Source organism: Podarcis erhardii, assembly GCF_964252035.2.
Source record: "Podarcis erhardii genome assembly, chromosome: 7".
Classification (NCBI taxonomy): Eukaryota; Metazoa; Chordata; class Lepidosauria; order Squamata; family Lacertidae; genus Podarcis; species Podarcis erhardii.
Genome location: NC_138511.1, coordinates 13,447,896 through 13,461,415, shown reverse-complemented (window position 1 = coordinate 13,461,415; position 13,520 = coordinate 13,447,896). Strand labels below are relative to the sequence as shown.

The following is a 13,520-nucleotide window of genomic DNA, read 5'->3' as shown; positions in this document are numbered from 1 at the left end:
ACCTTTTACCATATGTGGTGGTCTTGTAAGGTAATAAAAGTATTCTGGGAAACGATACACAATGTGTTTAAATTAACGTTAATTAAAAAAACAACAACCAGAGGCTTTTCTATTAGGAATTGTAGGTGCTGATATCCCAAGAGAGCAGAAATATTCTTTATGTATGTGACGACAGCCGAACAGATGCTATTAGCCCAGGGATGGCTAATAGAGAAGAATGGCAAATTAAACTGTTGTTGGACTATGCTGAAATGGCAAAGCTTGACCGGAAAGCTCAGGAACCAAGAAGACCAAAACTTCAACAAAGAACGGGGGGAACGTATAATTTATCTTGGAGACCACTGCAAGCAGATGAAAACATTAGCAGAATTGCAATAACACTTGTAACCTAGCAAGTACTTTGGAGTTTTTTAAAACGTGGCACTATTGAAAAAGATGCTGTAGGAAAGGTTTAATAATAGGACCCATGGAGGAGAAGTCCAGGGATCCAGAGGAATCTTTTAATTGTTGATGTATATGGTTGTATTGTTATGATTTTATATTCAAAGAAAAATTATTTCGAAAATAAATAAACAAAAGTGGCCCTTCCCTCAACAGCCCTTTTACTGATTTATTTATTTATTTCCTTTTTTGCAGACAGCTGAGAACACCCCAGAGTAAGATGGTGAACATCGGAGATTTGCCGGAAGACATTCTGATTGACGTGTTGTGCCTGGTCCCTGCCAGGGAGCTAGTTCTCCGCTGCCGCCTCGTTTGCGTGCTGTGGCGCAACTTGGTGGACCTCCCTTCGCTGTGGAAGCGAAAGTGTTACCTTGAAGGGTTCCACCCCCGTGCGCCGGATAGGAACGTTCCCGACTGCAGGATATTCTACTTCCTCTCCACCCTGCGGAAGAACTTAATTCAGAACCCTTGTGCCGAAGGTTTGTTCTTGTCTTGTCAAGACAGAAGTACTGTTCTTGGGGGACAGGAGGCGGGCGGGTGTGGAGGACTCCCTGGTCCTGAATGGGGTAACTGTCCCCCTGAAGGACCAGGTGCGCAGCCTGGGAGTCATTTTGGACTCACAGCTATCCATGGAGGCACAGGTCAATTCTGTGTCCGGGGCAGCTGTCTACCAGCTCCACCTGGTACGCAGGCTAAGACCCTACCTGCCCGCGGACTGTCTCGCCAGAGTGGTGCATGCTCTGGTTATCTCTCGCTTGGACTACTGCAATGCGCTCTATGTGGGGCTACCTTTGAAGGTGACCCGGAAACTACAACTAATCCAGAATGCGGCAGCAAGACTGGCGACTGGGAGCAGTCGCCAAGACCATATAACACTGGTCCTGAAAGACCTACATTGCCTCCCAGTATGTTTCCGAGCACAATTCAAAGTGTTGGTGCTGATCTTTAAAGCCCTAAACGGACTCGGTCCAGTATACCTGAAGAAGCGTCTCCACCTCCATCGTTCTACCCGGACACTGAGGTCCAGTGCCAAGGGCCTTCTGGCGGTTCCCTCACTATGAGAAGCCAAGTTACAGGGAACCAGGCAGAGGGCCTTCTCAGAACGCCCTCATCAGATGTCAAAGAGAAAAATAACTACCAAACTTTTAGAAGGCATCTGAAGGCAGCCCTGTTTGGGGAAGCTTTTAATGTTTAAAAGGTTATTGCATTTTAGTGTTTTGTTGGAAGCCACTCAGAGTGGCTGGGGAGGCCAAGGCAGATGGGCGGGGTATAAATAATAAATTGTTGTTGTTGTTTGGCGCAGATTTCGATCAATTTTGGAGCACCCTTCCTTCAAACGTTGGTGGGGTGCAGGTGGCGTTGAGCTGGGCCTCAAAAGTCTGGAGGATGGGACACGGCCCTCGAGGCCTTTCTGTCTGGCCCTCAGGAATTTTGCGGGCCACACCCCCTTCTCCACAAGCCACGCCCTTCGCTCTCCCTGCTTCCCGACCTGAGCGCTTGTGCCTGGCTGAGATGTAAAAAGGAGGCAGGTGGCGCTGTGGTCTAAACCACTGAGCCTCTTGGGCTTGCCGAACAGAAGGTCGGTGGTTCGAATCCCCGCGACGGAGCGAGCTCCCGTTGCTGTGTCCCGGCTCCTGTCAACGTAGCAGTTCGAAAGCACGCCAGTTCAAGTAGATAAATAGGTTCCACGGTAGCGAGAAGGTAAACAGTGTTTCCATGCGCTCTGGTTTCTGTCACGGTGTCAAATTGTTGAAAACCTTTGAAACTCAATAAAAAACAATGGGCAAAAAATAAAGAGAAAAGAACAGCCGTAATGATCACTGTCATGGGATCATAGAATGGTAGACTTGGAAGGGACCACGACATAGCTGTCAACATTCCCTTTTTCTGTGGGAAATTCCCTTATTCCAGCGCTGCTTCCCGCTGCTATCCCGGATGGTTAGATATCCCGTAGACTGTCCCCGGGACACATGAGGCTGCTGATCCCTTATTTTCAAGGCTGCTGATCCCTTATTTTTAAGGCTGCTGATCCCTTATTTTCAAGGCTGCTGATCCCTTATTTTCAAGGCTGCTGATCCCTTATTTTCAAATCTGAAAGTTGACAGCTACGGACCACAAGGGTTATCTAGTTAAGCCCGCTGCAATGAGGGAATCTTTCGCCCCACGTGCGGCTCAAACCCACAACCCTGAGGTTAAAGAGTCTCATGCTCTGCCGACTGAGCTATGGAAGGATCTGGTAAAATGTCACGAGCCGTCAGAGCAATTCAGAGCCTTGAAAAGCACATCAAGCTGAAAGAGGAAGTGGAAATGTGTGCCTCTCTTTCAGTTTCCTCCTTCAGCTCTGTGTACTTGTCAAGGGACTTGGAAAAGGTCACTGCCAATTGGACAGTGACGGTGTCCTCTGCTTTCATTATATCTTCTCTTTCTGCTTTCCCCTACAGCAGGCTTCAACTCCTGGAAAATTGAACAGAATGGAGGGAACGAGTGGAAGATTGAGGACCTTCCTGGAAGCCATGGGAGAGAATTTCCTGACCCGCACATCCGCAAATACTTCGTGACATCTTACGGGTGAGGATTGTGGGTCTTACGTGAAAGATCTTAGCGTTGTACCTGACAAACTTCTTCCTTTTCGGGTGCGCCAGTTTGCACCCAGATGCCACCCTCTGGGTTGTCTCCAGCCAAGTCCTACTGAGAGACAGGCCAGCTGAAATTCCTGGCCCTAAATCAGTCTAGTAGCTTCCATTTTTTATTTATTTTTTAAATGAAATGAGATTCCTAGGGTGCGCCAGTTTTCATCCAGATACCAACAACGTTCCATTCGAGAGTTGACCCATTGAGGTGGAAAATGGACCCTAGTCAGTCATGTCCCTTGACTGCAGTGGGTCTACTCTGAGTAGGACTAGTATTGGAAGCAACCCATGCTGAAAGGTGAGATCAGATTGGCCCCATTGTCTGGTTGCCAAAGAGAGCAGAAGGAAGGGTCACTGTGGCTGCCTGTCAGATGCGGGTGGGGAATCTGTGGCTTTGAGAAGTTGTTGGGCTCCTAGTAGCCATGCTCCAGGATGATGGGAGTTGGAGTCCAGCAACACCTAGAGGTCCACAGGTCCCTCATCTCTGTGTTATGTAATAAACGAAAATCTGCCCTTATTCCCTTATGGGGGACACAAGAGCCCTTATAGAGTCCTTTGTAGGTTCTCCATCGGTCAGAGGAAAGAACAGAGGCCAACCAGAGAATATTGAGAAGCAAAGCAGCTAGTAAGCCTGATCTTTATTGAACTGTTGCAACAAGGTGCCCCCTTCACACACAGGAGAAGGAGGAGGACCCCGAACTAAGGTGTGTCCCCCCTTATATAGACATTTTAAATTGCCAGCCCTGGAGTCCAAGCCCACCCCCAGAAACATCATATCTACACCACAAAAAGGGTGTAACTTAAGACCATCCCCTAGATACATCATACCTACATCACAGAAATGGCGGTCTACAGCAGAAATCTGAGTGCTTTGTTTACCTCCTGTCATTGTTTATCTCCTGTCTGGCAAATTACCTGTTAATGCTTACTGGATTGATACCCTGGGGAGCCTGGCCGGTCTTTTGTAATGATAAATACTTAGTTCCTGAGCCAGATCACAGGCTCACCCTATTCATACACAGATAAGACAGGATTTGTGAAGGAAAAGACAATGGGGAGGCTTTTCCATTTGACTTTGCAGAAAAACACTCCTGGTCAGTTTCGGAGTCAAAATGGCAACATGGCTGTTCTCCTGTGCAGCTTCAGACATGTGGTTTATATATTTGCGAACGTGTTTGCTTAGTACATTTATGTACCTTTATTATACACATAAGACCTTATTTTTTTATTTCAGTTAAAAGAAGGCAGTGTGGTTATTGTCATGGAATTCTACTCAATATTGATCCAGAGCAGAATAGTTAGCAGAGTAAAAACTTAAACGTTGCAAGATTCCCAAAAAATAGACCAGAGGCAATTGTATTTCATCCAGCAGAGCTTTACTGCTACTGAAGACAAATGAGTGTAATGGTCACAAATAAAATACATACAGGATTGGCACTGACCGTAAGGAATCCAGTTGCAGCAGACTTAACTTAAACTTACAATAACTTATAATAAGTCTAAACCTCAACACTGAGCATACTATGTACAGAACAGCACACTAGAAGGAAAAGAGATAGAAATAGGAAATGAAACCCAGGCTCCTTCTGGCCTTTTTATTATAGTCAGCATGACCTTGACTGAAAGTGATAACAGAACCAGTTTAAGCCAACTGTACTCAGCTTCTCATGACCCAAAGATCATGAACCTTCTGCTTGTTTCTGTCACACGGAGAAGCTTGAGGCATTCCCAAAGCAAAGGAAGGATTGAACTCTGATTAATAAGAATACACACAGAGGCTTGAACCAGCAAGACGCTGGGAAGGGTGCATATAATAATCTCTGTCTCCACCCTCTAGCCCAGGTCGTTTTATTCACAAAAGAACTTTTTACAGAGTGTTCGTAAGAACCAATCAGATTTCATCTGAGCATTTCAACAAACCCCAAGTGGGGACAAAGTTACAACTACCAAAACTAATTAAGCACACATATTTCTGGGGTAAACAAAACAGAACTACAAAGGAGTGCATTGGGCAACCCCTGAGGTCATAAACAAGCAATATACTTGATAAGAAAGATGGCCGGGAAGACAGCGATCATTATCATCTTCAGGTGAGATCTGTTTCCTGGCCCTAAGATTAACATGCTGAGATTAACATATCAGAAAAGCTACATCAAAGAAACTTGCCCACTTTCTTTATGGCCCAGGATGCATGCCTGGCGAAGCAACTGGGCTGTGTACGTGACTGGTCAAGAAAGAGAAATGGAACAGGGATGCAGAGATGTGGATTGATCAAGAATCATATCTAAATAGTTTAAACCCAGTCAACGCAATGCTTTCATTGCTGACACAGATGACTTACTCTATATTTGTTATAATTCCTCATAGCAATCCCACCTGATCACTACAAAGCTTCCAGAATAAGTAGAATAGGAAAGATCTCTACATATCAGAGCTTACTGGATAATGTTAAAACTGGATAAACTCCTTTTTGCACTAAGAAATGCAAACTGACAGTTATGGTGGTAGCCAGGGGCAGTGAAGGCAAGTGATGGTTGAATTCAGGGATGAGGAACCTGTAGACCCTCCAGGACTCCCATCAGCCCCAGTCAGCATGGGATAATGGGAGACGCTGTCATACAACATCTGGAGCTTCTCCAGCTCAGCATTAAAAGGAAGCGGAGTTCTGACGGTGTTAGCTAGGGGCAGGAAAGGCAAGTAACAGTTCAAATATCGTGAACCTGGGGCCTTCAGGATATTTTTGACCTCCCCCCTCAGCCAGCAGAGCCGATGACTGGAGATGATGAGAATTGTGTCCCAGAGCGACACAGCTTCCTCATTCCTCCCGTAAAATTGGGTTGACGCGTTTGTTTGCCCCATTAGTCCTTCCGTCCCCCCTTAAATTTAATTTGAATTCAGCCTGATCTTTTATTTCCCTTTTCTTCCCTCCTCTGCCCCTTTTATGAAGATTACCTACTCTGAGACCCCACAGCTAATTCTCCTCTGGCCTCCACACTGGCCCAAGTAGGACCCAGCTAGCCCTGGGGATGATCTATCTAATGCTTATTTCCCCTAAATTGATTTCTGCTTTTTGAATTTTATTGTTATTCATGTTTTTATACTGTATTTTATGCTGTTTTTATAATCAAGTGTTTTAAATCTGTTGTTAGCCACCCTGAGCCCGGTTTTTGAACCGGGAAGAGCAGGGTATAAAAATATATATATTATTATTATTAAATTTGTGCTGAGACTTTCCAGTCCCGGAAGCTGTTTTCAGTGCTTCGGCTGAGCTCCGGAAGACACCATGCGGAAAAAATCCTTAGCGGTTTCCTAGAGCTTTTTCTCTGGCGGTGTGCAGTAAGTACTGCCACCTTTTGCGGGGGAGACTGGAGGGCTCCAAAATCCTGTCAGAGTATTACGCATACTTCACCAAGCCTGGGGAAGCGCTTGCCCAGCTTTGGGAAGGATGCACGATGCTCTGACAGGATTTTGGAGCCCTCCTGCCTCCTTCCCAAAGCCAGGCAGCGGAGGCCTCTTCACATGGGCAGGAGCACCAAGCAGCTAACCAGCCCTCACTGTCCAGCCTTGGCGTCAGGCTACACCCCTCCCCTATGCACTGCCCCACTTGCTGGTGAATACCGGCACTTTTTCCCCCTACAAGAAAAGCATTGCATCCGGCCTTGGCCTGGTATACCTGAAGGAGCGTCTCCACCCCCATCGTTCAGCCCAGGCACTGAGGTCCAGCACCGAGGGCCTTCTGGTGGTTCCCTCACTGTGAGAAGTAAAGCTACAGGGGACCAGGCAGAGGGCCTTCTCGGTGGTGGTGCCCTCCCTGTGGAACGCCCTCCCATCAGATGTCAAAGAGATAAACAACTACCTGACATTTAGAAGACATCTGAAGGCAGCCCTGTTCAGGGAAGTTTTTAACATGTGACATTTTGATGTATTTTTAATCTTTGCTGGAAGCCGCCCAGAGTGGCTGGGGAATCCCAGCCAGATGGGCAGGGTACAAATAAATTATTATTGTTGTTGTTGTTGTTGTTGTTGTTGTTGTTGTTGTTGTTGTTGTTGTTGCCCCGTGGAGAAGAGATCAAAATGGCCCAATGGGAATCTCAGTGGTGTGGTCTCCCTCCCTCTCAAGAAAGTGACTCTGAAGGTGTTTGTTTGCTTGTTGCAAACTTCCCCTCCCTGCCACACGCACTCCCCTCCCTTTTGAATCACTGGTACTTTTGAACACCTCCAATGCAGGCTCTGTCTCAAAAACCAGCTTGTTACCTTAAAGAATCACGGCTACTGGGATGAGCTGATGGACGAGGTCAAGCCAGCTATTGTGGTGAAGGATTGGTAAGTAAATTGGGGTGGGCGCGGGCAGAGAACTCAGAGAAAGGAGGGCACAAAAATGGGAGGAAGGGGTAACAGCGCTGAAAGCCCACTTTATTTGCTATAGAATGAGGCACACTTACAGCCAATCACAAACAAACAATCACACCCTAGGCCAACCCCAACCTCTCTCAGCACCAAAGGAACACAAGTGAACAACACAAGCACGCTGACACCAAACTCTACATACATTAAGCATAATAGAAACACTGCTACCCGACCCCACCCCCATCCATCTCCCCTCCCTCCACCCCCCTTTCTTTCTTTTTTCTTTTTTCTTCTCCCCCCAATGCCTCAACAAATGAAACAGATTTGTAAAAATGTTACATGGAAAAAAAATACGAGGCATTACACTTACACTGTAAAACAAGAAAACCCTTAATAATAATAAAAAAAGAATGAGGCACACTTAATTCCTTGCAGGAGTAACTTTTTGCAAATGTATGTTCACCATTAATCTCCTCCAATGGGGTAGTGGCCCTGGGTCTAGATTACTATTTCTGCAACAGGGTCTCTGCCTCCACAATCCCAGAGCTGACCAATCAGCACAAAAGTGGAGCTTTTTAGCCACTGAGAAGGAGTCTTCTAACCCTCTATGCCAACGGGAGCCAATTGGAGTGAAAGGAGGCAAGTCACTGAGAACGGGCGCCTAGGGTCCCACTGGAGAAGGCATGTGGGAAACGAGTTGTTCTGTGTGCTTCAAAGCTATAAACTGTAAACAGGTTGATACAGTGGCAGGATTTTAAGTGAACACTTGCAACTAGTAGATTAGATAAAATTAAAGGTAAAGGGTAAAGGGACCCCTGAGCATTAGGTCCAGTCATGGCCGACTCTGGGGTTGCGGCACTCATCTTGCTTTATTGGCCAAGGGAGCCAGTCATACAGCTTCCGGGTCATGTGGCCAGCATGACTAAGCCGCTTCTGGCGAACCAGAGCAGCGCATGGAAACGCCTTTTACCTTCCCGCCAGAGTGGTACCTATTTATCTACTTGCACTTTGACGTGCTTTCGAACTGATAGGTTGGCAGGAGCAGGGACCGAGCAACAGGAGCTCACCCCGTCGCGGGGATTTGAACTGCCGACCTCCTGATCGGCAAGTCCTAGGCTCTGTGGTTTAACCCACAGCGCTACCTGCATCCCAGATAAAAGTAAGGGAAGTAATAATTGGATAAGTATAAGTATGGAAATGCAGCAGAGCCTTGTTTATATAAGGAGCCAGAAGAGGGTATGGAGGAAAGTCTAGAGATTCAAAGAATCTCAAAGAGAAGGTTCGCAAAAATGTATCTGTATAAATCTAGATCTGGTAGAAACGTGAGTTAACTTTTGTTTTTAATTGTGGAAATGTAACTGTGGAAAATAAATAAATTTACAAAAGAAAAAAAGCTAAGCATTTAGGAGCACTGAAACACAAGGTTTCAAAGGTATGGTGTGCAAGCTTTTATTACGTACAGTGGAACTTCTAAAGTCACCCTGAAAATTGATAGTGCAGCACTCCAAATCATTTGCCCGTGAAAGTAGTAGATCCAGGCAACTTGTGGAGATCTGCACTGATAGTTGCAATGCATCCCTCGTTATTAGTATTATATAATTATAAAATAATTGCATAATCTTAGAAGCCAGCTGTGAGCAGGTAGGGTGGCCAAGCCTTGGAGGAAGGGCCCCAGAACTTCCAAATTTGACACCACACTACCTACCTCTAGTGCCGTGTTTACGTATAAGCTAAACAAGCTATAGCTTAGGGCCCCACTCTCTTGGGGGCCCCCAAAAAATTAAAGGGAAAAAACCCTGCATGTACATTTCCAAAATATAAGATAAAAAACAAATAAAATAAGACCTACATACAGCAACGGTGTTTTGTGTTGTGTAGGCTCCTATGATGTACCGTATTTTTCACTCTATAAGACGCACTTTCCCCCTCCTAAAAGGTAAGGGGAAATGTGTGTGCGTCTTATGGAGCGAATGCAGGTGGGAGGCTCTGCTCAGTGCTCCCTTTAAAGAGCTGTGTGGAGTGTGTGTGCGGCTCTTGGGGGCTTTTCCCGAGGAGGGAGAAGGGGAAAGCCCTCTTTAAAGGGAGTGCAGCTCTTGGGGGAGCCTTAGCCATGCACAGCCTCTCCTGGGCAGGGGATGAAGGCTCCCCTTGCCCGGGAGAGGCTGCACGTGGCTATCCCATAAGCCAGCACAGCCAGCGGGATCACTACGCTGCGATCCCGCTGGCTGTCCTGGCTTCTGGGATTCAGAATATTTTTTTCTCTTTTCCTCTTCCAAAAACTAGGTGTGTCTTATGGTCTGGTGCGTCTTATAGAGCGAAAAATACGGGACTTCTTTTGTTATGTGCAAATGGCTTTAGGTCCATAGACTACCATATAGCATATATTCAACACAAAAAACAGTGGCAATTTGTGTCGACAAAGGACAGCTGGACATAGAAAAGGCCCCATTACCTTCAGTAGCTTGGGTCCTCATCAACCCTAAATCCGGCCCTGGATGCTGCAAAGACGCAAGGTTAGGGCTGGGGTCTGCGCCCACCTGTCCAGTTGTGACATCCTTCTATTCCTCGTGTTCCGCATCCTAGGTATGCCGCCCGATACGACTGCGGCTGTCGCTACCAGCTCCGGGTGGAGCTTCTTTCCGCAGACTACATCGTCCTGCAAGAATTTCACCCCGAAGACGTGGTCATTGAACAGTGGAGCGATGCAACATGGCACGAGGTGAAGGCATCAGGGTGGGGCGGGGCGGGGCGGGGCAGTGGGGTGGGCCTGGCATGGCTCTGCTTTCCCCCAGAGCACAACCGCAAGCTGGGCATTTGTTTTTTTCCGGTTTCTGGTCCTCGTGGGGCTCGTGTAGTCCACCATCCTACAAAGTGGCCAGTTCGAGGGCAGAAACAGCGATCTCCCTACCTATGATTTCCATTAACTGATATTCAAGTACACCAGTTGATTTATTTATAGAAATATATTTGTAGGCCACTATTTGTTTAAAATAAAAAACCTCAACAAATAGAAAAGCATATACAGTGGTACCTCGTGTTGTGTAACCTGCAGGTTATGGAATCTTTGGGTTATGGCTGCCGCAAACCTGGAAACACTTCCAGGTTTCGCCGCTCATGCCGCGCAGAAGCGCTCTATCGTGCCGTGTGTGTGCACAGAAGCTGTGCCTCTAGTTACGGATTTTTTGGGTTGCGCACAGCACCCCGAAACAAATCCGTAACCAGAGGTACCACTGTAGTTAAAATCAGAAACTCTGGAAAAACGTATTCTTAAAATCTGCATAGGCCTGGAGGAATAGAAAAGTTCAGCAGGTGTCTCAACGTTGGCACAAAAGGCGCACCTGCCAAACCTCTAGTGGCAGAGAGTTCCACAGGACTGGGCCAATGACACTAAAGGCTCGCTTTCTTGTTGTCAAGTGAGTTGTCAAATAATGCTCCTGCGGAGGATGTCAGTGATCGAGCCAGGAGATAAGGGTTCAGGTGATGCTTGAGGTAGCCTGGACCTAAAGTTGTTCAAGGCTTTGTAAATTAGTGCAAGGAACTTGAACCTGGCTTGGCAGTAGACAGGCAGGTAGGGGAGATGCTTTAACAACGGTGTCATGTGGTCTTGACCCATCAGCAATCTGGCCGCAGCATTCTGCACCAGCTGGAGTTTCCGAACCACCCCCAAGGGCAGCCCCACGTAGAGCGCATTGCAGTAATCTTGCCCATGGACTGCAGTGGTCAGGTAACTTTGGCAGGTGTACTCTGAGCAGGTGTACAGTCTTAAAAGATCAGCAGAGGGCTGCTGCCTCTGTGCCTTGCGAGGCTCCTGATGTCGCGACGTCCGATTGGCTACCTGGAGAACAGGATGCTGGGATGTTCGGACCTTTTGCTTCTTTATCCCGCGGAGGTGGCCTTATGATGTGATCAGGCCCAGAAACTTCACAGCATCCAAACCTCTTCCTCTGCGCAGCCTGGGAGTCATTTTGGACTCACAGCTGTCCATGGAGGCGCAGGTTAATTCTGTGTCCAGGGCGGCTGTTTACCAGCTCCATATGGTACGCAGGCTAAGAGCCTACCTGCCCACAGACTGTCTCACCAGAGTGGTACATGCTCTAGTTACCTCCCGCTTGGACTACTGCAATGCTCTCTACATGGGGCTACCTTTGAAGGTAACTCGGAAACTACAATTAATCCAGAATGTGGCAGCTAGACTGGTGACTGGAAGTGGCTGCTGAGACCACATAACACTGGTCCTGAGAGATCTGCATTGGCTCCCAGTACATTTCCGAGCACAATTCAAAGTGTTGGTGCTGACCTTTAAAGCCCTAAACGGCCTCAGTCCTGTATACCCGAAGGAGTGTCTTCACCCCCATCGTTCTGCCCGGACACTGAGGTCCAGCTTCAAGGGCCTTCTGGCGGTTTCCTCACTGCGAGAAGTGAGGTTACAGGGAACCAGACAGAGGGCCTTCTCGGTAGTGGCACCCGCCCTGTGGAACGCCCTCCCATCAGATGTCAAAGAGATAAACAACTACCTGACATTCAGAAGACATCTTAAGGCAGCCATGTTTAGGGAAGTTTTTAATATTTAATGCTGTACTGTTTTTAATACTTGATTGGGAGCCGCCCAGAGTGGCTGGGGAGACTCAGCCAGATGGGCGGCGTAAAAATAAATTATTATTATTATTATTATTATTATTATTATTATTATTATTATTCCATCTCTCTCTCCAGGTCTCGCACACATTTCACGATTACCCTCGTGGAGTCCGTCATGTCATCCTTCACCACGGAGGCAGCGACACCCAGTATTGGGCTGGCTGGTACGGCATCAGAGTCACCAACAGCAGCATAACCATTGAGCCGGAGGTGGCAGAGTGAAAGCTTGTGGTGCCACGAGGCTTGGCTGGATTTTTTAGAGAGACATATATACATATATCTATAAAACCTCCCTTTTCAGCACTTTCTTTCTTTCGCGTGGTTGATGGGCGAAACATCCCTTCCTGGCCCCTTTAAATTTGCACAGCCGATAATCCTCTTCCATCGCTGCCCTTGAGAAGGATCCCTTTTTTTGAAGACAACCTGTTTTGCCAGTTTATTTAGAGCAAACGCTGATTGGCTAGCCCTTGTGTCGGTCATAGCTGCGTGCAACGCTGATTGCCGGCCTGTGTGTCCGCAGTTAGGACGCCGCTTCCTTTAGGTCTTGAGAGCAGAGTTGGCGTTTATGTCAGTCATAAAGCCACTTTTTTTTATTTTAAAAATATCTCCCAGAGGACCAAATAAATGCCCACACTTGAAAAAGAAAGTAATCAGCCAGCTTAAAATAAAGTTGGGGGCTTCTTAGTGGTGGGGAGAGAAGAGGGGCAACAGCCCAGTCAGTTTGGAGGCAGGCCTGCAAGAGAGTTGCAGTAGTTCTGTAGGAGCGCACCTGCTCAGGTAAGGCTGGGGGAAACTCCTGCCTGAAGCCCAGAGAAGCCACTGACCTAGATGGACCAACAGGAAAAGGCACCTTCCTTTTTAAACCAGCTCTTTATTCTAACCATGAGGGACATGGGTGGCACTGTGGGTTAAACCACAGAGCCTGGGACTTGCCGATCAGAAGGTCGGCAGTTCGAATCCCCGCCACGGGGTGAGCTCCCGTTGCTCGGTCCCTGCTTCTGCCAACCTAGCAGTTCGAAAGCACGTCAAAGTGCAAGTAGATAAATAGGTACCGTTCTGGCAGGAAGGCAAACGACGTTTCCATGCGCTGCTCTGGTTCGCCAGAAGCGGCTTAGTCATGCTGGCTACATGACCCAGAAGCTGTACGCCGGCTCCCTCGGCCAGTAAAGCGAGATGAGCGCCGCAACCCCAGAGTCAGCCACAACTGGACCTAATGGTCAGGGGTCCCTTTACCTTTACCTTATTCTAATCATGAGGGCTAGCATCTTCTAATTTTTATGGGGAGGCAGTTGCTCATTGAGGGAGCCTTTTCTCTGTACGCAGAAGGGATCTCTGGCACCTCCAGGTAGACCTGATTGGGCACCACACAGAGGGAAGAACAGAATCTGGTACCTGAATTTCGCTGCTTTTTGCTTAGAGAATGAATAGTACCTCAAACCTGGGTAGGGGGCAGTTGTGTGTGGA

General features: G+C 47.4%; 1 protein-coding gene across 1 annotated transcript in view; it reads left to right on the top strand.

Moving 5' to 3' along the window:
- LOC309347147 (uncharacterized protein) overlaps positions 1 to 12,359 on the top strand; it is a 30,756-nt gene extending 18,397 nt beyond the window's left edge. The window contains exons 8-12 of the mRNA XM_081871488.1: positions 637 to 920; positions 2,883 to 3,009; positions 7,299 to 7,394; positions 10,002 to 10,137; positions 12,132 to 12,359. Of these exons, the coding sequence (XP_081727614.1) occupies positions 637 to 920; positions 2,883 to 3,009; positions 7,299 to 7,394; positions 10,002 to 10,137; positions 12,132 to 12,278 (790 nt within the window). The 3' untranslated portion in view covers positions 12,279 to 12,359. The remainder of the gene's footprint in view (positions 1 to 636; positions 921 to 2,882; positions 3,010 to 7,298; positions 7,395 to 10,001; positions 10,138 to 12,131) is intronic.
- The last annotated feature ends 1,161 nt before the right edge of the window (positions 12,360 to 13,520 follow it).